Source organism: Dermacentor silvarum, chromosome 11 (assembly GCF_013339745.2).
Source record: "Dermacentor silvarum isolate Dsil-2018 chromosome 11, BIME_Dsil_1.4, whole genome shotgun sequence".
NCBI classification, from domain to species: domain Eukaryota; kingdom Metazoa; phylum Arthropoda; class Arachnida; order Ixodida; family Ixodidae; genus Dermacentor; species Dermacentor silvarum.
In genome coordinates, this window is record NC_051164.1 from 83,817,353 (window position 1) to 83,842,258 (window position 24,906).

The 24,906-nt window shown below is 46.8% G+C and overlaps 2 protein-coding genes across 4 annotated transcripts in view; one reads left to right on the forward strand and one right to left on the reverse strand.

Annotated features, from left to right (window-relative positions):
• Positions 1-24,906, reverse strand: part of LOC119432944 (prolyl 3-hydroxylase 2) — a 207,485-nt gene that overhangs the window by 22,309 nt on the left and 160,270 nt on the right. The window lies entirely within an intron of this gene.
• Positions 126-24,102, forward strand: LOC119433091 (sodium-dependent proline transporter). Its single transcript, XM_037700228.2, has 14 exons — positions 126-549; positions 2,857-2,988; positions 3,865-4,069; positions 8,280-8,423; positions 10,655-10,787; positions 12,209-12,343; positions 13,863-13,966; positions 15,430-15,554; positions 16,470-16,582; positions 17,947-18,075; positions 18,423-18,522; positions 20,818-20,918; positions 21,977-22,132; positions 23,550-24,102. Exons 1-14 carry the CDS (start codon positions 276-278, stop codon positions 23,877-23,879), a joined length of 2,181 nt encoding a protein of 726 aa, XP_037556156.2. The 5' UTR covers positions 126-275; the 3' UTR covers positions 23,880-24,102.

Here is a 24,906-nt window from a genome sequence, read left to right on the forward strand (position 1 = left end):
GTGCAACATCAGTTGGCAAAGTTGCCTGGCACGTCGATCATCATCAATATCTGCTTTCTTCGGTCTTGGCGCCAATGTTTCACATAGTGGAGCGTGCCGTGAAAGAAGAAGAAGAAGAACGCAGCGCGGTTCGCGGAGTCGAGCTCCGCGAGACAGAAGAAGCATTCGACTGCGGCTGAGGCAGAGCGTACGAGCAGCGGCTGCGGGGCCCCGGGGTCTCCGGTCAAGGCGGAGGTCAAGGCACGGTACGTCAAGACCGGGGCCCGGAGAACGTCATGGCGGAGCCGGCGGAGCCAGTGGCACCAGCGGAGCCGGCGGCGGCAGCAGCGGAGCCGGCGGTGACAGTTAAGCCAGCGGCACCAGCGGCGCCAACGGCGCCAGCGGAACCAGCGGAGGCGGCGCCGGTTGCGTCATTGCCCGACGATGGCGAGATGCCGGAACGCCAGAAGTGGGCCAACAAGGTGGAGTTCATCCTGTCCTGCATCGGCATGTCCGTGGGCCTGGGCAACATCTGGCGGTTCCCGTACATGGCCTACGCCAATGGGGGAGGTGCGAAAGCCTGACGCAGTTTTCTTGTCATCGCTTAGCATATATCCATATAGATTCGTTTCCTCAGAAGAAAGGACCTTGTGCACGTTCAAGTTGGTAAAGAATTCCATTACGGTTACGTGCTTTGCCGGAAAGCGTTTCTGATTTCAACTGTGAATTACAAACTCAAAATTGAGCAATTAAAGAAAAATGAAAGGGCTGCTATTCTTCCAGCAGCCGGCAAGATCTCTCAATAGAAAATGTACCGGCAGTTCGCAGAAATTAGAAATGCTTGTGCGCGCTGATTCTGACGGTGAGAACTTGTGCAAATACTGAGTGCAACAACGTGTCAGTATAATATACTATGGCGGAGCCTCCAGGACACCGAATGAGCGACGGGGAGGTTTGAATCCAGACTAGTACGTGGGTTGGGTTCGAGGCCTCCGCGAGCCTGGGGCTCTGTTTACTGGTATTATTTCCTCATGCTAAGTTATCTCGTAGCACCAAATCACACTAGGTGCAAAGCAGGTCGGTTCGACTTAACGGCACTAGTTCACAAGCAGGGCGGTGCACCTTCGCAGCTCTGCCCAGCTGGCGGCAAAGGAGCCACGTTTCGATGAAAGAGAAAGTTGGCATCACGTCACTAAATCCAACCTTTCCTTATTACAATACTTCTCCTTTCGCATATCTAAAACCAGCTTGCTTATATCTGTGGAACTCACTCGACACTCAAGCTAGCATCGCGTTCAGTGGCCACCATGTCCTCACGATGCGGTGTCGAAATTACTATTGCTCACGGAGTTCGAATCTCGTGCCACATGGACTCAAAAATGACATTAACTACTCAATGTCATATACACTGATGACACTCGCAAGATGCAATATGTCATTCAATCTTATTCCGAGCTGCTGCACAGTGCATTCACACAACTATTCGGTCATCGAATGCACACTGCTCGCTCCCAATGTTTGCTATCATTAGAACGCGGATCATCATCATCATCATCATCATCATCATCATCATCATCATCATCATCATCAGCCTATTTTATGTCCACTGCAGGACGAAGGCCTCTCCCTGCTATCTCCAATTACCCCTGTCTAGAACGCGGATACATTTCACCAAAAGGCTTGCAGACAGCCACCTCGAAAGTGTTGCTGGTCTCGGGGTTGATACTTGTATATCTCTGGACATGATTACATGCTTTGGGTGCATGTTAAAGAACCTTAGCTGGTAAAAATTTCGAAGCCCTTCACTACAGCGTCCCACATAACACACTGCCAGGCTTCAAGATAGATATTTGCTCTAAAGTAGTTGATAAAGACACTCTGTCGGGCTTCAATATAGATACTTGCTCTAAAGTAGTTGATAAAGAGTTCGTTGGAGAAAAACGTCATTTAATGCTTTTACTGGCTATTATGGCACAAAAGCCCCATGTTCGTCACTGCTATGCATCTTGGTCAGCAAAAGTTATTCTTTCGTCTTGTGTGATTTGTTAACACATGAAGACACTTGTTGAAATAACATCTATGTTTATCATTCGGCTTGCGTAATATGAAGTAATCGTCTCTCAAATTTGCCTGGAGTTTTATAGTTTGAACTGTGATGCTACACGTCGGGTGTAATACGAGCTACAAAGATATAGAGCCGTGCTGTTCAGCCGAGGCGACTAATACTACAGCACACAACAACAGCTAAAATGTGACACTTTCGAAAATAACAGCCAAATAAGAGTAACTTTAGCATATAGGCTAAACAATGGTGTAGTTTGCCTTTCACTGTCTGCCAACGACCTGGCCCAATTGCTGTTTCAAACTAAACCACATTGTTTATCGTATTTCAGCGACATACAAATAATCAACAGTTTTTAACAAGAGATGTTACGTTATGGCAAATGGACTTGCTTTCTTCCTCCCGCCCCAGGGCACTCTGACGAAGACAAGTCCTCTTACCGAAACACTGACGCCAGCGGCATTACTTGTTCAAACAGTGTTGGTCAATTAAAGTATCCATAGTCTGTTTACTTCTGTCTTCTTCGGCGATACATAGTTGCTTCGGCGGTTTGCGTTTTGTTTTTCTTTTTTAACCATTCCCTTATCATTTATCCTAAATAGCACAGTCTTGTAAAGCGTTTCCAAGCCAAACTGAGCTTATCCCAACCCGTCGTCAAGCTGCGAACTGGAACCCATCTTAAAACTTGTGTGCGTAGAGGTCCCAGATATTGATGGCAACAGCGCTGTTCACTCCGTACAAAGCGACTATAAAGAAAGCAAAAGTAAATCAGATTAGCACTGGCCAAGTATTTATCAGCCCACTTTTGTTGCCAGCCGCCTTCCTGATTCCTTACACCATCCTGATGATCACCGTCGGCAAGCCCATGTACTACCTCGAGCTCGTGCTGGGACAGTTTCAGAGCCTGGGACAGACGCACGCCTTCAACTGCTTCCCGCTCTCTAAAGGTGGGTGGGTCGGAAGTAGCTGCCAGCGACGCCATGGCATTCTTGCGTTGATAATCATGGCTTGCCAGTGTAAGTGCATCCTCAAGCGATTCGCATTACCGATACCAAGTGCCCAAGAATAAGCCATGAGATCACCTTGCTGTGTTAACGTTAGCGGGCAGCTAAAATTTATAGCCTTTGCGACTGTTACCGCTTCTTCTTCTTCTTCGTCATCATCATCGGCCTATTCAGTTCCACTGCAGGACGAATGCCTCTTACAGCGATCTCCAATTATCTATCTTGCGCCAGCCACTTCCCAGATTACGCCTGCAAATTTATTCACACCCCTTAACTCACTGCCGTTCTTGACTGCGCTTCCGTTCCTATGGCGCCTTTCTGTAACTATAACGGACCGCTGGTTATCTGCCCTACGCATTACGTGGCCTGCGCAGCTTCATTTTTTGCTCTTGATGTCAACTAGAACACTGACTACCCCTGTAGCATGAACCCATGCTACATAGGTGCTTTTCCGAGCGTGAAAGCAGCTCGCGAATACACGCAAAGTGCCTCGAGGCTTCTTTCACGCTCGGAAAAACACTTTTATGTAGCACGTATTGAGCCCCACAAAGCTGTATCGGGAACTTTCTCATTGACACTTTTCACCTAATTATATAATAATTGAGAAGATTATTTTTTTAGATACGACTATTTATCCACTTAGGCGGAGCCCAAAAATAATCTGAGTATCTCCAAGCGACAGCAAACAACATTACATTGTTTCTGCCCAGCTACGTAGCCGTTTGCATATTTTTAAAGTTTGACCAAATTAAGTGAAACACCCCGTATCGCTATCCCATCACGCTATGGGGCTGTCCCTGTCTGTCGTCCTAATCGCAGGCGTGGGCGTATGCATGACGTACGCGTGCTTCTTCATCTGCCTGTACTTCAACGTGCTGCTCGCGTACGCCCTAGTGTACATGGTGCACTCGTTCAAGTCACCGCTTCCCTGGAGCAAGTGCGAACCCGAATGGGCTGACAACAACTGCTTTGTCCGGGACACCGACATCAGCTGCCGAGCCATAGAGCATGACCTCTACAGAGTGTGAGTATACATGCATATAGTGTTGTTGCGATAGCTGGAGTTTAAGAGCTATAAAGCTATGAAGGGGTGCCGTAGTGGAAGGACGGTTCCTGGTTTACTGTTACTATACATGGTACACATTAAACGCACATCGGCATCAGCGACACCACCTAGATAGCACAAGGCCTACGCACTCCGATCATGACGTCATGCTATCTGGCCCGACTACCACAGAATCTAATGGGGATGCTCCCGCGTAAGCAATAGTAATTTTGACGTCACCGCTTTTGTCACGCCAGCCTTGGCAATGGAAATTTCGGGCCAGGTAGCAGGGCATCATAGATCGAAGTGCGTAGGCCTGTGCTATATCTAGGTGGTGTTGGCATCAGGTACCCAACCAAAAGTATGACGTAAAGCTTGAGCACCTGTGTTCGTTGTAAAAGAGTTACAGTAATTGGGGTCTAGCGTAGCAAGGCTAAACCGTGTAATCTATGAAGGACTCCGCTGCTGGTGGTTTCGGATAACATTTGAAAACATGGGAGTCCTTAACTGGTGAAAGTATTATGACAAGAAACAACGGCGACAAAGGAACACATTGTGCAGCAGCTGGACTGATAAAGTATTATTTGAAAACTCTATTGGCATTAATTTTGCGATAATATATTAAATATCCGAAAAGAAAATGAGGATCAAAGGTCCATTTCTATTAAATTTCGCGCCAGCTATGTGTATTATTTCATCCTCGTTCTTTTTTTTTTGGGGGGGGGGGGGTGTCTTTTTCTTGCCAGAATACTTTAATAAGTATGTCTGACCGATTAACTAATGCAAAAGCTCTGCTACTTCTTAAAGGGCCACTAAATGGAAAAATTATTTCACCTGTACCACATGCTAATGACCCCTAAGCTATTCTTGGCTTCATTGCCTGGTGGCTTTATATAAAGGTCAGATGAATATCTCAGAGTGATCAAAATATGAGAACACCGCTTGGCCTATAGCGAGTTAGTCTTTAGGATACTATGACAAAAAAAATGAAAGTGAGAACGTTGCCACCTTAGACACCCTAGGGGTGATAGGGATGCATGGTCCCGTATATGGATGAATTGGTCCTCGTGTATATGCACCGGGCCTTATGCCAGTCCGGTTGGTCAACGACAGGAACATTCTGAAGGCTGAATGAGAGGGGCCGGGCTCGAACCCCGGCCGCTGCGGCTGCATTTTGGATGGCAGCTGGCTGCAGAAAGACTCGTGTACTTACACTGCGTGGCGCGTTAAACGAGATGTACAAAATTTAAGTAGAGCACTCTGCAAGCGCGTCCCTCACGGCCCACTTCTAGAACGTAATCATCACCATGTTCAAATTCAAGTTTCTTTTACATCGACATTAGAGAGAAGTGCACACTTTACTGATAATCGACGTGTCCTTCACCTGTTAGGAGTCCGCTTACTAACGTCATTTAGTTATGTGGATAATTAGTTTTTTTTCACAACGATTAGTACTGCAAAGGTCGTTCACTAGCATTATCATCAAAAGCCCTGACGAAGTCGTTACACTTGCGCCAGTATCGCACATGCACCTTCTAGGGCAACTGTAACCTGGAACATTTGTATCGTGGGAGTCCAAGGATCACGTGGATCTCACTGCGGCGTTTTTTGTGCTGGAAATTAGTTTGTAGGTTCAATTTCTGGCTGCAGCAGCCGCATTCCGACGGGAACAGCGCGTGAAAGTGCTCGTGAAAGAGGGGTTGAAATTGTTTCTGAGCCCTTCACTAGGGGGCGCTTCCAACCCCTGCTTTGTTACTGCTTTGGCTACAGTAGGTATGAGGTGCTCCGGGGTATGCGGAAAGGTGTAATGGTTCCAGGGCTGACATTTGGAAATTCGATTGTTTGCTTGAAATCAGGGGTGAAATCGGGACTCGATGGCAACCAAAGGTCAGTGGGACGCCTCGCATTGGGCGCTCACGGGAAGACTACTAATGAAGATGTGCAGGGTGATATGGGCTGGACAAATTTTGAAGGGAGCCTCAGAGTAAAACTTGATGTTGAAGAACGACTGAGGAATATGGAAGAAAGTAGATGATCCCATCTACTTTCTTCCATATTGTATATTTTGAAACAAAAGCAAACAGCAGAACATTTTCTGTTTCTCAGGTATTTGTACAGGCAAAACAATTACTTACAGTGGAGGAAAAGAACTAGTAAGCTTACCAGCAAATATGCGACCGGTATGGTCAGCAACAAGGCAGCAAAAGACGTCAAACACAAAGTGAGAGAGGCTGAGACAATGCCATGGGTGGCAGCAATGGAAAAGAAACCTGCTACGACTAACTACCCTAAAGGAAAAAACGAAATCAGGAAAGAAACAATTTATGATAACTCAATGGGAAGCTCCTAACGTTTCGAAGCGACATCAAGGTGCTTTAGAACGCGTAGTTATAACACGAGGTACACCAAGGACGAAGACACATGTGCTTGCTGCGGTAAAGCTAGGGAAACAATGGAACATGTTTTATTATAATGTGAAACATACATTATTATAAAGTTCAAACATCACTTTTTTTTAGTGCTCACGAGGGTTTCGACGGGAATTTAGGGCGCAGGCTCCTTTCCCAAGCGTATCACCCCTGAAGGAAGCCAAACGCCAGGCCTGGGTACGCTTGTGCACATTTCAACCAGTGGGGGCCCGGCGGCGGTGGGAATTGAACCCACAACCTCCCGCGGCCGAGGCGGGCGCTCTAACACTAGTCTACTGATATTGTTGTGTGACACGACGGCTTTTCGCTTCCTCGAAGCGTCAGCACTCCTTTGTGATGTCGTCGATGGTAGAAGCAGTCCTTATAGATCAGTAAATTAAAGGCGTCATCGGCTATACGTCTTTAAGTACGTGGCTGAAGATTCACACATTTTGTCGCCAACCCGCCAACACAGAGCTAACACGTCTTAAATGTACACGACATATGGTCCAGTTGATGTTTGGGCCCGGCACGAAAGTCCTTCTTGGCGGCTCGCTCCTTCTGGCGGCTCCCGAATAGCTCCTGTAGTTTGTGCTTGCAGACGTTCCAACTAGTCAGTTCCTCCTCGTGCGTTTTGAACCAAACACGGGCCGTTTCCTTGAGGTAGTAGATCACGTTAGCCAGCATGATGCTTGGTCCCATCGGTTGTTCTTGCTGGTTCGCTCGTATTCCGTTAAGCATTCTTCGACGTCCATGGCGTCCATACCGGAGAAGGTACCAGGCTCTCGAAGTTGGGCAAGGGCTACCAATACAGCTCGTCCTCTTTCTCGACTGCTATGTCACTCCTATTTCGTCCGCAGGTTAGGTGCATGGCTCATAATATCTACCCAGCTGTCAATCTACGCTCCTCTGACCTCCTTGAAGCCCTTGGGTTCAGGGATAGCGGGGGGAAAGTAAACATGTCCGCTATAGAGATTAGTAAGACGCGATTTGAGGCTTGGTGGCAGAAAAGTAGGGAGACCACAAACAACCGAGGCGTACAAAAACAGAGTTCCCAGTAATAGTTCGAAAAGTTTGATGCTTGGAATTCTTTGTACTCTATGTTTTCTCAGAAATACCGGTGGGACATAAGGCAAAATAAAAACAAGGGCTTGGTGGCGCAACCCACAACCCCATTTCAAAGGGGACGTTCATAGCACCCATCCATCCACCCATTGCTTTGAGATGTTAAACCCCAATCAAGTACTTAATCAGACAGTCAGTCATTCCAGTCATCTAGACTTGTCTTGTTTTGTCTAGTGTATTTTCGGATAGTGTAGTCTAGTATAGTCTGGTCAGTCAGTCACGCTGTCAGTCCATGCAGTCAGTCCATGCAGTCAGTTCATGCAGTCAGTCCATACAGTCAGTTCATGCAGTCAGTCCAGTCAGTCAGTCAGTCAGTCAGTCAGTCAGTCAGTCGGTCAGTCGGTCAGTCGGTCAGTCGGTCAGTCGGTCAGTCGGTCGGTCGGTCAGTCGGTCAGTCGGTCAGTCGGTCAGTCGGTCAGTCGGTAAGTCAGTAAGTCAGTAAGTCAATCAGCCAGCCAGTCAGCAAGTCAATCAGCCAGTCAGTCAGTTGGCCAATCAGTCTCAACGAAAGCGCACGTGTGGCACAGGCCTTACTTTGTTATGATTTTACAACGAATAAATAATTTATTCATTTACGAGCATGCAGAATGCTTACGCGGCTAAGTTCCACGCTAGAGTTGCGCAACCATTAAACAATCCTTATTTTACACTTGCAGCTTCGGCACTATGAATGAGAAGACAAACACCTCGATCATATTGTACCACAAAGGCATCGAGTTCTACGTGCCCAACGCGGTCTACTTGAACCTGACGCAGGGCTGCACCAATGCCACGCAGACAGCGGCCGAGCAGTTTTTTTAGTGAGTTGCCACTGTTGCTGCGGCTACTGCCACCAAGAGCAATGTATTTCTATTGAATCAAAACTATTATATTTAACCTATTATCAATCAGTCTGCGCTTATTATTAAAAAATAAACGCTTAGTACTCGTGTATGCGCAGGCTGGTGCTCAAAGCTGATACGACAGTTGTGTGGGGACATATTGAAAAAACAATTAGCGGTCACTGTAAAATCACGAGAAAAACAATGTTTTGTGCTTTGGATAGGTTTCTTTGTTACTAGGGTGGACAAACGAAAGTCAGAAACATTTTATACCAAAAGGTGACGCAATTAACGCGAGTATATGCAGTGAGCTTGCCTTGGCCACTTGACCGGTTACGAGTCGAAGCCTCGTACCATCATCGGTCGCATGAATTATTGGTTGTTGCTAGCGTTTTGTCAGTCTCATTTCAGTTAACGGTCATAGTTTTAGACCCTTCCACGAAAGTACGAACCTAAACTTAAAACAAAATATCTTCCGGCTAAACCAAATAGGCAAATATTTGCTATGTTTGTTGGGGTTTCTTGGTGAAAACCGAGAAATGTGAAGACTATAATTACACACTGTGTATGAGGATCCCTGCGGCTTCCCTCCTATATGAACAGCTATTTTCACTCGCGGTACACACAGGCCCACAGAGCGGCAGGCGCGACCCATAAAACGTTAAAGTTTGGGAGTGAAGAGCATTCAAATTTTCTGCAAATATGCAAACTCTAGTGCTGCTTTTAAAAAGCGTATTTCTTGTCGAGACGCTTATTCGCGACTGTGTGTGTGTCCTCAAATACTGCTTCTTTCATCAAAACAATATCGTAGAATAAATTATATTTTGAAACAAAAGCAAACAGCAGAACATTTTCTGTTGTTCTGGTTGTATCACGAAACATGCTGTTGTTTCCGTCAGAAGTTTTCCTAATGCTTTCTCACAGCGTCCTAACAATTTTCCTTTCTTCAACAGGGCCAGTTCTCTTATGACATCAGAAAATATCGCCGTCTGCAGAAGACGGGCACCCTATTTATTCACTTTTATGTCTCGCGTACCTGGACAGTTCCGCCTCCACCCGAAGGCGTACTTCCATGTTTTTTTAACTTTGTAAACCTTTATGTGTGCGAAAAAAAAAACTATGGCTCCAATCCACGCTTTGAAGGTGCTTGGACAGCAAAGCTGTAAACGACACCCACAACGATTACCTATTGTGACGTCACTTGAATTCACACACGTCTCTACAAAAAGAGAAACCAGAGAGAAGTGAAGCGTACTTAACCACACCCTTTATTATTTCACAACGACATTATATTCACGCAGTTCTTCTGGCGTCTTTATTTTCTGTCGTCTACCCATGATAGCCTTGAATGAACTGAATGAGTTGCTAGACCATGGTGACGTCACTACGTGATTTCTATGCTGTTGGGTCTTTTCCACTCGGAGTTGCTTACGCAACCGTAATCTTAACCGGGAAACACGCGGGAGAAGGAACGCTGTAAACGACACCCACAACAATTACCCTTTGTGACGTCACTTGAATTCACACACGTGACTCTACAAAGAGTGAAACCAGAGACACTGGCTTCGCGAGGGTTTTGAATGACGTCAACCTCTTTCGAAGCAGCTGCAAACCTAATCTTTACCGGAACGCGTCGGAGGGTGTTTGCATTGGTCACACGTGCCTTATCAGCCATCATGTGGTTTTGATGCTTGTTTTGTGATTTTTCTTTTGAAAACGAGTGCTAAGCTGTATGCTGTATGCCTGATTTCAAAGGAGATATGCTGTTTGTATTCAATGTTCAGCCTGGCGTTTCTTGCTTACGCCGACACGAAAATTTCCTTGGCTGGTAGAGGTATACAACTTCGCTGTAATAAGATGACGCCTCAAAAGAGGCGACAGAAGCGACTACTTTGCAGGTGTACGTTGTCTGCTTTAAAACCCACAAGCATCTACGTCATGTATTCGCGTAAAGCGAAGACGTAGGTTCGTTTCCGGCCTGCGGCGAGTCGATTTTTTTTTTTTCGTCCACGTTCATTTTCATTTGTTTATAATTCCTACATTTCAACAAACTCAAGACGTAATTTCCCCTCTGCTTTCCTTGTTGTCATAGTCTGTTGGCTTTATGTAGTTGTGATTTACGAAGGGGTGGGTCCCTCGGTTTTTCGTTTGTTTTTTTTTTTTTTTTTTTTTTTTTTTTTTTTTTTTTTTTTTTTTTTTTTATCCTGCAGCAACAGCGTGCTGAACATCAGCGGCGGCATTGGCGAGCCAGGCAAGATAAAGCTTGACCTCACTGTCAGCCTGTTCATCGCCTGGGTCTTCGTCTGTATAGCCTTGCTCAAAGGAATCAAGACATCGGGAAAGGTGCGCACGGCAGATCGAAAGGCTGCCATTTTTCAATGTTGGTACTTGTAGCCCGTATACTTTGAACTCCTGGACATGCAAGTTGTCCGGCACTTACGGTTGGACGTACGCTCGAAGCGTTCAGACAGTTAATTAAACCTTATTCCGAGGGTATTAAGAGCGTTCCATATGAAAACTAACAGCAGACGACGTCCTCAATGCCGCAAGAATCCGGTTTCAAACCTGCTAACTTTTCGCGCCGATGAAGTTCTCCTGTTGTCTTAATAGAACATGGACCTCTCTTCACGACAAGATGCCAGACTTACGACTGAGAATCTTGGCGGCAGAACCGGCTTTGTCATGTAAGGTTGTGCTGCAGAAGTTCCTGTAGATGCAACAAGATTTTCTCTCGCATAGCGGAAGAAACAGACGCAAGCATATTGCGCGAAATTATTCCTTTACGACAGAAAATGTACTACTGCTGTCAATGCGTGTGTGTGAAGGAAGTTGTCAGGATGGTCTCAACATAAGCGCCATACTTAATGCACCCGAATGACTGCATGACAAATATTTTCTGGGTTATTTCGAAGCAATCTTCCATAACCTTTTGTGAGGGACTCACTACAGAAGGAATGAGGTGCACGACAACAGTTGCAAGAAAAACAAGGACCGAACGATCGTCACGAACTGCTTGGTGCTCGGCATGCTAATACGCACCCTTGTTTGTGTTCTATGCGCTAGGCTCCTCCTCTGCAACTGGCTACAAAATGCGGTCTAATCTGTGCCCTGCTGTAATCTGACGCAGAGGCTTTTTACATATGCGGATCCTGTGCCGTCGTTGTCGGACTTCGCTAAAAGGGAGCCAAGTGACCTAGCGGGAGAGAAGAGGAAAAGAAGAGCTCAACAGGGTGAAAGGGGTTAGAGTGTCCTTTTTCCCCTTGTGATAATGCTGAGAGAGGGTGCAGATGGAAAGGAGAACGGGGAGGAGGGTTGATGTAAGTGGCGCCGTCCAATACTCGCGTTGGAGGTGGAGAGCGTGAGGCGCGCGAACCAATGGCGGTGTAGGAAAAAAGTAGCTCAACGGAGGAGTGGGGTGCGAGAGGAGTTCGCGTTAGCGTTGGTTGTATATACGGAGCTTTGGTCAAGGACTCTTGTCTGGGAACGTCGTAGAAGAAATCGTGAGGGACGCACTAGGAACGCCGTCGCCCATGCACGCCGACGTGTCCCATCTCCCGCAAGAGGCGCCGTTCACAGCTTCGCCGTTCGACCATCTTCACGGAGGGGAAGGGGCGCTGATTTTTTTTTTTTCCTTTGGAGGATTGATACCTTCGAAATTGAAATGTTTTCCGTGCGCTTGTCAGATCAGTCAAGCAGCTTCTCCAGAACGACTCCTCAAAATTCTTCAGTAGCTTAAATTTGTCTTTTATTCTCGCTTCTTGCAGATAGTATACTTCACCGCCCCCGCCCCGTACTTCATTCTAAGCGTGCTCCTGATCCGAGGTCTCACCCTTCCCGGAGCTGGCACGGGGATCGCCTATCTGTTCATCCCAGACTGGGAGAAGATATTATCCGGCTTCGTAAGTAGCTACGTCAACTGTAGGCAGTCTAAGACGCACAGGGGCGGTTTGGTGTGAATGGGATAACGTAATCTGCGATTTGCAGCAGCGATAATTGCATGCAGAAGCCTGATATGTGAGGCCAGCTGATAAAAAAAAAAGCTTTGTGGTCTGCCAGCTTTAATTGTGGCGTCACCAGTACAAGGTTGACGCTCCCATTATAGACCATACTTTCTGGAAACCATGAAAGCGTGAAGCATCACCGATGTGTTTCTTGCAATTTACGGGTGGCCTACCCATGTGTGGCACGTCGCAGCTCCACGATCGAAGCTCCAGCAAACAGCAGCCGTAGATTTCAACTCCACCCACTGGAGCTTCTAAGGTAGTTCCGTTAATACATCGTCGGTGGTTTGAGATTAATAAAAGCCCACAATTTGTATCCAAACAACGATTACTGAAGAAGCCTGCTTTCAAAGATCAGCTTTCGAAGATAGGCACTTTGAGGTCTGCGAGCTTTCTATGTGACGTCCCCAAGTCAAGGCTAGGTTGACGCTCCCATTGTAAACTTTACATACCTTGCGGAAGCCATGAACACGTGAAGCATCAACAGAATTGCTTACAATGTACGGGCTGTCATCTAAAGAATTTGCGTCACAGGTTCAAGAGTGAAGGCCTTGGGCTATCAGTAACCGTTAGTTTCAACACCACTTCCTAAAGCTTTTAAAGTAGTGTTTGTGTCGAGGGCTTCTCGCCGTGGAACAATTTTTCATTTCTTGCAGAAAATCATAAAAAATTGTCGTTCTGGAATGCAAAGCTGGTGTTTACTTGTATGTTGCTTTATAAATGCATGTGTTATGCAAATTGCTCGGATGATGTGGCAAAGTTTAACAACTACTGGGAGTCTTGCCTACTTCAACCGGTGCGTTTACTCGACTAGTCCGAGTACGCCATTATGTGGTTATGTGTGCTTTGAGTCGACAAAACTTTGTTTATTAAACTGAATGTCACTCTTTCTACATGTGGCTAGCGCCCATGTAAAACGTTCGGTGACGGCACATTCTTCTTTGCAACGCCAATGTGACGAGATTTATTATCTCGTAGACATGTGGGCATACAACAAAGCTTGTTTCTTCTGCAACGCTTAGTACTGCTTGGTGGACATTCCCCTCAAGCAGTGCACTGGACCGAACTCAAAGGCACAGAAAGTTTCATTTTTCCACACACACATCGAGGCCACAACGAGGCCGAATAATGTCAGAAGAATTATTGCACGTGATTTGCCAAGTCGCCCAGGCTTATCATATTCTGCGCCAGGTCTTGATCTAACAGGCTTGAAATGACGAAATGATAGAGATAACGGGGAAATGGCGAGACGCACCGCGTTGGCAAGAGCTCTTGTCAAGCCCCTTTTGTGGGCTCAACGGTGAGAAGATTGAACCGAGAGTTCAATTTTGATACCTCCGTGGGCCGTAGAAGCACTCGCCTTGATTTCCCTGCACGTTTATTCAAGTCACTGTTCAATCTGCACGGCGTCTCGCAGGTATGGCAGCAAGCTTGCCAGCAGATTTTCTACTCGCTTGGTGCCTCTATGGGTACCATCATATGCCTGGGCAGCTTCAACGACTTCCGCAACGACCTCCGCCGGTGAGTAACGCCGCATCATTGAACTACATTGGCTTGCGTATGAAAACGTGGTCTGTAATATACGTTCGAAAGTGGCACCGGAACTACGAGATAAGCCTTGTAATTGTACGAGATAAAACCCATATCCCAAGTCTGGGAGACGTCCCTGTTATATTTAGAGCACTCACGAATTTTAAGGGCATGGACGCTTTACAGTGACATCTTTTAAGGTAATCTATTTCTGCTTTTGTGACTTCTGTAGCATATGAATCGTATATCTACATCGTTATGATGGTTCCTTGACAGTTGGAGGCTTCTTAAAAGTGCCTAGCTTCATTGTACATGCCCACAGCCACTTCTGCTTCTTTAGCTTCAGAGCAGCTGCATCAAGCCCCCACACCCCCTACACTGTAGAGATACCGATTGCCCAACCACCATAACTGCGTACTGTGGAATACGTTGTCTCTTCACCTGGTCGCGTATCCTGACATATAGTACCTATAGCAACAGCATGACAGCCACTACGAGGCAAGCGCCAGCCACATCCTTTACCCAACTAGCATCGGAGACGGTTGTACAAATGTTCCGAAATGTTGGCTTCTGTGAGCCTTCCTGGGTTCACCCACGGTAGAACGTTATTTTTAAGCATGAAATGACTTCAGCTCCCTTTGTCGGTGACCTTCAAGTGACCTTGAGCCAAAAGCTAGAGCCGTTATCCGGGCACTCAAACGAGAACATCCGGGCATTGTTGCGAGAACACGAGATCATCCGGGCAACCAGTCAAAAGCTAAGGAACTGCGGTCTCTGACCCCCAACCGTTTGTACAGGACAGCATTACATACGCTAGTTACTTCCCAAACAAGTTACAAAACATATTGCTTCCGATTTCTTCCTAATGTTTGTTCACAATATCACTGAAGCTGTAACTTCTAGTACGCTGCTTACGCCATTCTTGAACGTCGCTATTTCCAATAGCAACATTCAAAAGACAGATACAGGGCACCATACACTTGATTGACAACTTTTGGCGCTGAGACAGGGTTGCCTGTGGTCTTCTGAACGCTAGCGCTCCGTGAGTCGTGAGCGCTCCGCGACAAGAAGAAAAAGTAGCGACAGACGCTGAGCGCGCTGCACTGTTGGAAGAAGAAAATCGGTTGAAGGCGGCGGCACCACAGGCAGCAAAAGACGCCGTATGGTAGCCATTTCATGCTTACATCTACTCTCGATTACGGGAGAGCCAGCATTTTTCTTTTTTGACGGACGTCTCAAAATCACTTGTCACGTGACAAGAACTTTCGTGGTTTGAAAGTTTCAAAGTGCCACGTGGTTTAGGAGGGACAGTGATCCTCGTTCTGCTGAGCTTCGGAGCACCAAGCACTGAACCTGCGACAGAAACTGGCGATGAATATATTGTCACGCGTGATGTGGCTTAGCAACAACCTTTGACATACAATGTGCCCGTTGGCTTCCCGTGCGTTCCTCAGAGACATCATGATCATCACGATGGCCGACTTCTTCACGAGCATCTCGGGCGCCCTGGTTGTGTTTGCCGTGCTGGGAAACATGGCCCACAACCTGGATCTGCCTGTATCCAGCGTCGCCGAGAAAGGTCAGTCAGCGTTGTCGAACGTATTTCGAAATGGGATAAACCATATTTGTGATGCGAAAATCTGGAATTTCTTTCCAAGTTATTTTAAATATTCACTAGCTGAGAAAGACTTAAGGAATCAGTGACTTTCTAACGTGCAAATCACGTTTTAAAAAGTGGGTGTAAAGATCTGCGGACACTTTGAAGCCGTTAGAACGTAGCTAAAGACAGGGCCATCGCTTTAAGGGCACCCACTTTCTCGTATGCCCATCACAGTGGATGTTATGTGACCAGATAGTTTATCGTGTTCTCTAGAAAAGACAGAAATAAAATGTCCGAGAAAGTGGCGCTGGCTGCAGAGAGTCATGGCTCCCATGCATTCCGACTCAGTTGGCGCAGGCACTAAAATATACAGAAGGCAGTAGCATCTTCGTAGCCTCAAAGATCAAAAGCTTGAAGTCAAAGAAAGACACCTACTGTTACAACACAGTCCCGTGTACTGTCGCGCTAAATATCTATCTCTGTTCTTTTACTGCTACTCAATTCAGCATTTTGCACTACCTATAGCCCGAACTAGCCAAGATCCAACAAGCCAAATAGTCTGAATATCTAACCGAACCTAACCAAATGGCCTTGGTCGGAGATCGAGCGACGCGTTCACGTTGCTTGAGGCCTTGTGTTGTCGCTCTATGTAGTCCCCTGTCATTGGAGCGGTAATAAACTTGTCAGCATTGCGGACCAACTAGCCTGAACTATTCTCAGGTTAGGTACAACTAGGCTTACCAACTAACATAACCTACTAGCCTGAGATCGGGCAGTGCGTGCTTTCTACATTTAGGCCATGGCGTGAATCGGAATTCGGGCACTGATCTGTTACCACAGCTTGAGGAACAGTGCGTTAAACTAACAGCGTCCGTGTGCTGTACCTGCCTCCAGGACACGGCCTGGCCTTCGTGGCGTACCCCGAAGCAGCCAGTCTGATCCCGGGCTCCAACCTGTGGGCCTTCGCCTTCTTCCTCATGCTACTCCTGCTCGCAGTCGACAGTCAGGTAATTTATTCTCGAGGCGTCGCAAGTAAACGTCTCGGACATCATTGCCGAAAATGGCACGCAGGAGGAGAAACGTGGACGTCTCGTCTTCGTGAAGGCCTTAGCAACCATCATTTTGCGGGTTTTCTACTCCCTCCATGATAGCCCGAGAAATGGGCCTTAAGACATTGCGGTTCACTGGGTCTAGTCTGGTGGATGGTGAAGAGTTGTGCAGGTGCAAAATAAAAATAACTGTGCTGGTGAGACACTGAGGCACCGATTGTTGTTCAATGACGGAAGCTTTAGTACTGATTGGTCTGGTCCCCCATCGGCGCAACACGACTCATAATCGTGATGGCTACGGATGGACCACCCGTAGTTATTACCAGTCACGACCTTTCAGGATAACTGCCTTTGTCACGAAATGTTCTGGCATCTTTCAATATTGGGCTACTGTTCTTTCCTTTCACATTTTCCACTGCTTTCCTAACGTGAAAGATACAAAAAGGAAGCACTGGGTAAACGTGGTTAGAAGCCGATTGTCGCAAGTGACCTCGATCAAAACCTTGTTTCTTCCAACGCACTGCATTATTAGGCTTTGTTGATTTCAAAATGTGTCCTGTCCTTATAAACGTATAGGTCGACATATCATTTCAATCTTTTTCTTGTGTCTGGTTAACCTCCCTGCCTTTCCTCTCTTCTATTTCTCTCTTCTTTCTGTTCTTGTGTCGCATAGCTCAGATCTACCTGCGATCGCTGTCGCCTACATATATACGCAAAATATCGTCCCAGTGCTTGAAAATCTTAAATTATCTGTGCGGTAAGCGCCGAGAATGAGTACTACTAAAGTCCCTATATCGGAAAAGTGCCGCCATTTACTCTCTCCTCTGCGTCTCCTCTCCTAAAACGCTTCTCTTTTTACAAAGGAAGTCGATAGTGGCGCCCCTCGAAAGGTTCCGTGGAAGCTTTCAGGCCGGGCGCGCGCCGCCACCGGCGACGGCGGCTGCGCAGAGGGACTTTCGACATGATGCTGAGCATGGAGGAAGGAAAAAAAAACTTTCTTCATCCATGGTGCTGAGGCGAAAAAAAATATTAAGAAGTGAAAGCGCGCGCTAACATTGTCCAATCGGAGATGCAGGAGAGATAGAAGCGCCGTTGTTCAAAGGATGGCGGCACTTTCCCGAAGGTATAGGGGCATCAACCAACCAAAGCCATGAGAGCAAAAGCGGGTAATCGCACTCGGAACACAAATGGCTATCCTGTTCTTTGTGCTGTAAAAGTCAGATACTTTCATGCGATTATTTTCCTGTTAACAGGATATGCTAAAAATTCAACTCTTATTTTTTATTTTATTTTTTTATTCCTTTTGGCTGACATAATTTAAGTTCGCCATGTTCGAGTCGTTCTTGGTGCCCCTCAAGGACGAGTTCAAATTTCTCCGGAAGTACCCGGCCACGATGTCCATCGTGACTTCAGGCATCAGCTTCGTTCTGGGCATATCCATGACGACGCAGGTAGGCTAATGATGCAGCGTTCTTGCTTTAATAAACTTTTTAATTGTAACTTGTAACATAGAACTTGCAACCAACTTCACATGCCATCTACGCATACTCTCGTGCTCGCAGACCTATTTAGCTTACCACAGCGCCAACTACACTGAAACTGCTATTTCGCATGGCGTTTATATTTCTTTATCGGCATATCTCTTCCTACTTAGCATTAAAAGCTGGCACATCAACATCGCTGGCCACGCACGCCCTAACACACCACAAACGCCCTCAGCATGCCTCGGCCGCAGATCACCTCAACTTTCTCGCTACGAAAAGGTCAGAAGTATTAACCGCAGCTACCTTACTCACAGGGTGGCTTGTACGTCCTCAACCTAATCGACACGTACATCGGTGGCATGATCCTGCCCATAATCGCAATCATGGAGCTGTACACCGTGTGCTGGTTCTACGGTGAGTGTCGACACCTTTTCTGAGTCTATTACTATAGCCTTATGATGGTAGACAGCACTTGTTGAGAAGTGCCTTTTATTAAGCACGCAGTCCACAATTGTTTCTCAATCGTGCAAAGAAAAAAAGAAAAAAAGGTACGTGAAGTGCTTTCTTGTTTTGCAGGCTTTCTCGATTTACATCGTGTCAGAGGAAAATTTGTTCACTGATGTTAGCTTTTGAGCATTTCTGAGCATAATGAGTAATGGCACGAGAAATTCTGATCGCATCACCGCACGAGCAAGTGTGCCCAATCGTGTATAGGCCACAGGTACAGCTCTGGTAAAGTTTTGTGCTTCTTCCTGCAGCGTGCGTTGTATAATATAATCAAATTCGCCTTTTTTTTTGCCGTGTGTGTGGCAGTGAACTGAGCGAGGTAACAATTCTGTTAATGCTAATTTTTGCAGTGCTAATAACAATGCATATTTGAGCAATGGTTGTTCGTACCTCTGGGGCACGTAAGGGCCATTTCGACCCTTTCAGGAAGAGGTCGGAGGGAAGGGGGGAGGTTAATAAGCGATGCTGGTAATGGTGGCGATGGTGGTGACGACAACGTTTATAATGAGAATGTTGATGAATGTTGATAGTGTTTGTCAAGCTGCATCCGCATCACCGTTTCTTTGCCGTCAAATACTGGCAACAATAAACTTAGCGCTTGCTTGTAGCTTGCAGATGCACAGTGGAATCTCGTTGTTGCGATTCTGCCTAATACGTTTTTCGAGATAATACGTTGTTTTTTCCCGGCCAACGTCTCATAGCAGCAATGTATGTCCGTACGGTTATTGCGACCGCGTTTTCACCTGAAAGTGTATAATACGACTGCAGAAGTGGGCTTTTAATGGTATTTCTAAAGCTCATCGCACCATATCCCTGCGTACTAGATTAAATAGCGTTCCAACAATCCACGAACAACGTGTTAAGCTCCAGTCACACTGGAGGGAAAACGCCGGCAAAACGCTGCTGCGGCAGTGCGGCCACACTGGCTGGCGGTGCACCGCTGCTGAGTTGAGTGAGGAAACGGCGGCTTCGTTTTCTTTTTTTTATGTAACTTTCAGAAGAACTTCTTTACGGACATTAAAAATAAGAAAGTTTATCGCAAACTTGCGAACAATTTCAACGTTGCTGAATAAAAGTGCGTTGGATGCGGTTCGTGTGGCGTCGTGACGCTGCTCCGTATAACCTGTTATGCGGTGCAGTATCAATCGACGCCGCACGAACCTTTGCTATCGAGATTTTCACCGAGTACGCTCACTTTCATACATTTACGGCGAAGCTGCCATAGGCTAGGTTCCAGGAAATCGCGTCCGGCAACGGACGTACATAGATAGACCGGAAATAGATCAACAATTTCGGCTCCATGTGCGTGGTGGTTTGACTCCATGTGCTTGGCGATTTCCCGCCAGCTGTGCCTTAGCACAGGTGTCAAAACGGATGATGGATGACCCATTGTTAAACCCCTCGCCACCGCCGATGCCTCTTTCACAAGTGTCCCGATGCTCGGCGGCGGCACGTCCCGCTAATCGTTGTGCCCCTTTGTCTCGTGATGTTGAGATCGCGCAAGCTGTTATCAGCAGTTTCCCTTTGAACTCGCTATGGGACGAGCGCTCGTTTAACCAGGGGCGTCTTGCACGAACATTTATAACGATAATAATAACGAATTTAAGGACGCGTTCTAGAGCAAAGCAGTTGTTGTTAGTGGATCATTTGAGGACGCATTCTTAAATTTGTTATTATTTTCGGCATTAAATGTTCGTGCAAGCCATCCCAGATCTTCCAGGAACCTGACGATGCCGTGCAGTGCGCCGCGGCTATGAACGCTGTGGCTCGTACGCTAGGCTATCACGATGGGGTTTGACTTGGCGCAGCAAACGCATTACTTGGCCATCGCGCTGAGCGAAAACAAGGCGCCGGTGTCCTTGCTCTTTGACGAACATGCCGAAGATGCTCAGTATAGCCAATAAAAGATAACATATAAATTCACTATAGCAATATTCACTATAGCAGACCCACCAAAGTCACAGCTTCGCTGGCTTCCATCTTCACAGTAGTGGAAGGGCTCTGATGTTTTTTTGTTTGTTTTTTTTAGCTTGCTTTAAATATTATGATTTAATGATGATACGGCTTTATTTACCGGTTCCCATGAACATCGTATCAATGAGATTCCTTTGTGGTTCGCGGGACCTGTCGCCGACCGCCGGGCGCCTGAACGTTGGAAACAAAACATAAATCAAATCGGTCTCTTCCTTCGAACAACCGCAGGCCCACGCAGAATCTCCCTCGACGTTGAGTACATGCTGGGCTCGCCTCCTGGTTTCTTCGTGAAATTGTGCTGGGTGGCTATTTGCCCGATTGCGCTGACGGTAAGGACAAACGGACATATCCTTTGACATTTCTCCGTTTTTTCTTCACAGCTGTGCTAAAGACGACTGTGAGAGTAATGTGAAGTTATTAGTACGTTAGGCTTCTACAATAGAAAAAAATTCCACTCTTACCGTAAAAGGAGGCTTGGTAATGCTGGTCATGTGCTCAAATTTAAGTGCGACTTTCTTTCAGTAATCGTGATGTTTCAAAAATCAGGGCCTGGTTTTTATTATTTTTTATTTTTTTTTTCATTGCGTTTTTGTCATTGCGTTTTTGCGTTTATTACGCTGCGATCTTTTTATCTTCTAGTACAAGCGAGTCAGTGTTTCCCAATCCTCACCTTGTACTTAATGTTACTTGTCATGATCATCATCATCATCAGCTACTTGTCATGATCTACGCAACAGCTGCTTTGCTGCCCTGACGAAGGCCGGTGCCATCGTCGAAACCATGTTTCCAGGTTGAGGTTACCCTTCTTTATTGTGTATTCAAAGATCACGCAGCAGTGCCTAAGAGGTTGCAGCAGGGCGTTATGGGCAACGAATAGAATACATCTTCATTAACACAGTGCACTTGTTCTTCAGTCATTCTGCTATTTACAATTCATACGAAAAAGTAGTTCGTCTTGGTTTCGAGCTCTAGAATTTTGTAGCCATGATCACAACGTCTTGAGATATAATGAGGTTCCTTTATAAAAGTTTATTTGGTAATCTTTGTCTTGACCTGGTAAACGAAATACAGAAGCTCCAGTGTCAAGTTTTCTGCGTCGATCGAAAAGCGATCGATTCCCCACAAAGCTCACCTTTCAATGTCGAGCAACTCACTCTCTCCTTGCCTGCCACCCCACAAGACGGAGCTGGCAGCTCGGTATTGCATTTCATCTGGAGCGGTAATGATGGTAACTTGGACAGTAACTTCGAGGCCTTGGTATACGACCTTGCTTTCCCACTGCAGCAAGTCTCCATCTTACCGTGGCTCGTTTGTCTCGTTCGAAATGCCCAATCGCAACCATTACAAATGAACTCAAGTTATGCATCTTTCTGCGCGACTCCTTCAGATCATCGTGGCTCGCTCAATCATGACGCATGGCCGCACTACGGACAGGGGCATCCTCTACCCCCTGTGGGCCGACATCGTCGGTCTCCTCTTCGTGGTCATTGGTCTGGCGCAAGTTCCCATTTTCGCCTACATCTACGCCAGGAAGATGAACTTCGTACGTGAAGCGACAGTGAACGCTTTTTTTTCTTTCTTCTGATAAGCAGCAGATGCGTACTCGATGAAGGATACGTGTGCCCTAGGTCGAGCACACCCAATTTCAATAGCTGCTCTACAGTGTTCCGCGAATTTGTCAAGTTTTGTCCTTTTATTAGCCTCACCCTTAAGCACAAAGGGGAGTGCTAGCGACTGCTTTTGTCAAAGTAATTGCCTGTTTCGCACTGAGCTCTTCATTCGAGAACTATGGCATTGTCCAATGAAGTCCGAGGAGTCTAGTAGAAGGAGCTTATACCGTCCGAAAGGCGCCCATTCCAGTCGTCGCTAGCGCGCCTTAAGGCAGACAGGATACGTATTTATTGCATGCTCTAGTAGATGAAGCTGAACATGCAAAAGGTGGGTACTCCCAAAATAGGGGTCGTTAGCACACCCTTTCTTAAGATGCACAAACTTAATGCTACACTCAGAAGCATGACCATATAGTTTAAGAAGTGTCTGGCAGATGTATTCAATGAAAGAGGACGGAAGTTCGCGCGGAGCACAACATGCCATAAAGCCTTTCTCGAGATGTAAACACAACGCCTAGTATTCATGGGCAAAGTGGGGTGGTCTCACGGGTAAGAATACCACTTGCATATTTTAATTTTTCGGCGGTTGTGTCGGCTGCGAAGAAATTTCCCATCGCCACTGGTATACTCTGAAAGCCTTGGCGGCCGGAATCGCAAAATACTCAGACGGAAAATGCAGCAGGAAATGCAGTAGAAAATATTTCTGAGGGAATAATGGTGGGGCTAGTTGGTCGAACATTATTGTTGTAAGGGCAGCATATTGGTGGTACCATGGAGAAGCACCAAAGGGGACCAGTGCTCGTTTTTTTACTCGTGTGGTATTTGTCCATGTATGCACAAAGGCACTGCCTGTACAACATTTAAAAAAATCTGATTAGAATAAAATGATTTATTTGTAAGTGCAAACGGTCAAACTACCGAGAAACTACATTTATTGCGATGCAATGACGCTCCGGTAAAGAATTGCATAAATACGTTTGTGTATTGAAGAACGGGCAAGCTGACAAGGACGAATTGTCTTTCATCTTATACAAAGTACCGCAGCAAAATATCTTCCAACATCTGTGATACTGTTTCGGCATGAAGTGGCACTGATTAATTGAAGAAAACAACGTAAACGCTTTATTCTCATTCCTAAACTTTAAAATACTTCAACTAGGTCATTCCTTGACACTAAAGTGCAGCGGCGTTTCTAGAAGTTTAACCAACACACTAGAGTGTTTCAATGTCTGGCTTTACAACCCCCGTATATATGGGGCCAGGAATGGGACCCACCCAGTGTACTTGCTAAAATAAATTTCGCATTCTTCCTGCGCGGCTGATCGTGCATGCGGGTCTGAACCGGCCCAGGACTGGGTGAAGTGTCTGAAGCCAGCCCGCGACTGGGGTCCCCAAGACCCGGACCTGTACGTGAACTACATCCGTTTCGTTCGAAGGACGAGGCATCGACAGGAGCGTCTCCGAGGCACACGTCGCCCGCGTCGAAGCCGAGGAAGATGTCCCGATAGCCTCCACTCAGGTCCTGGTCAGCCCGACGGTCGCTTCGCCCAGGGCGGGTTCCTGCGAGTCCCTGCCGTTCTCGACCAGAAACCGGTCGGAACCGCTACTGCCGCCATCGGTCTTCCGGAACGTGTTCATCATGGGCATGCCTTCGAGGGCCGAGGTTCCGACCGAGGATGAGGTCAGTGTGGTCACCGCCATGGGTACGCCCAAGACTGACCCCACAAAGAAAGAGAAAGAGAACCCCAAGGCGTAGAAAGTGGACACGTGACCCTTCGTGTCAAAGGACGCCGTCAGTTCGACGTGAGCGTTGTCGCTCGCGGCCACGTCGGCGCGGACTCAAAGCGGGACTTGAAAGTCGATTAATAAAAACTCCGCGAGGCTCAGCGAGCCCCCGGCTCCGTTCTAGGATGCCACCCTTGATTTTCACCTTTGTGTTGTCATTTCTCCGCGTCAGTGGTTTTAAGAGCTGTCTGTGAACGGGCCGGCTTATTCTAGAAACTTCCAAACACTGTCTTGTTGTCGAATTCCTCTATGTTGGCGGTTTAAGCCAATCGAGAAGATGCAGCCGTCCGGCGAGCCAACCAGAGAGATTACAAGTTGGCAAATTACACACTGTGGCGGAATTCGACAAGTGTCCAGAATTGCACCGTAGGTCTGCACCTTAGCCGAGCCCACGATCTTCCGTAGTGTATCTACATCGGCCTTGCAGAAGCGCCGCTGCGGTGAGGCTCCTGGCGGTCTTGAGGGACGCGCTCGTGAGGCTCTGGTGGTCGCTTCAGCTTTTCCCCAGCTATATGAAACGTTGAGCTTAGCCAAAGCAAGTGTCACGACGTGTTTCTCTGCAATCCTACACGAATTCCGCTGCCCCACATGTGTGTCCAGCATGGCAGCGAAACGCGTTCGTCGCTGGGAGACGCGCTACCTAAGATGCGAGAGAAGACCGCGCCGCATCTGATAATCCGCCCATGATTTGGCGCTGTCTGATGTTGCTGCTGAACGCTAATGACTTGATACCTTATTTTAGTCACCTCAGACCGAATAAGACACGCAGTGACGCAATCAATGTCTTTTCTCGAGTCTGTTCTCGATTATCGATTGCTCTGTTAGAAACTTGTTGTTCGCTGAAGCTCAATGATCATAGATTCGCCCAGCAACAATACCCATCCGCCCATGCACTGGGGGATTAAAAATAAGTGCGAATAAT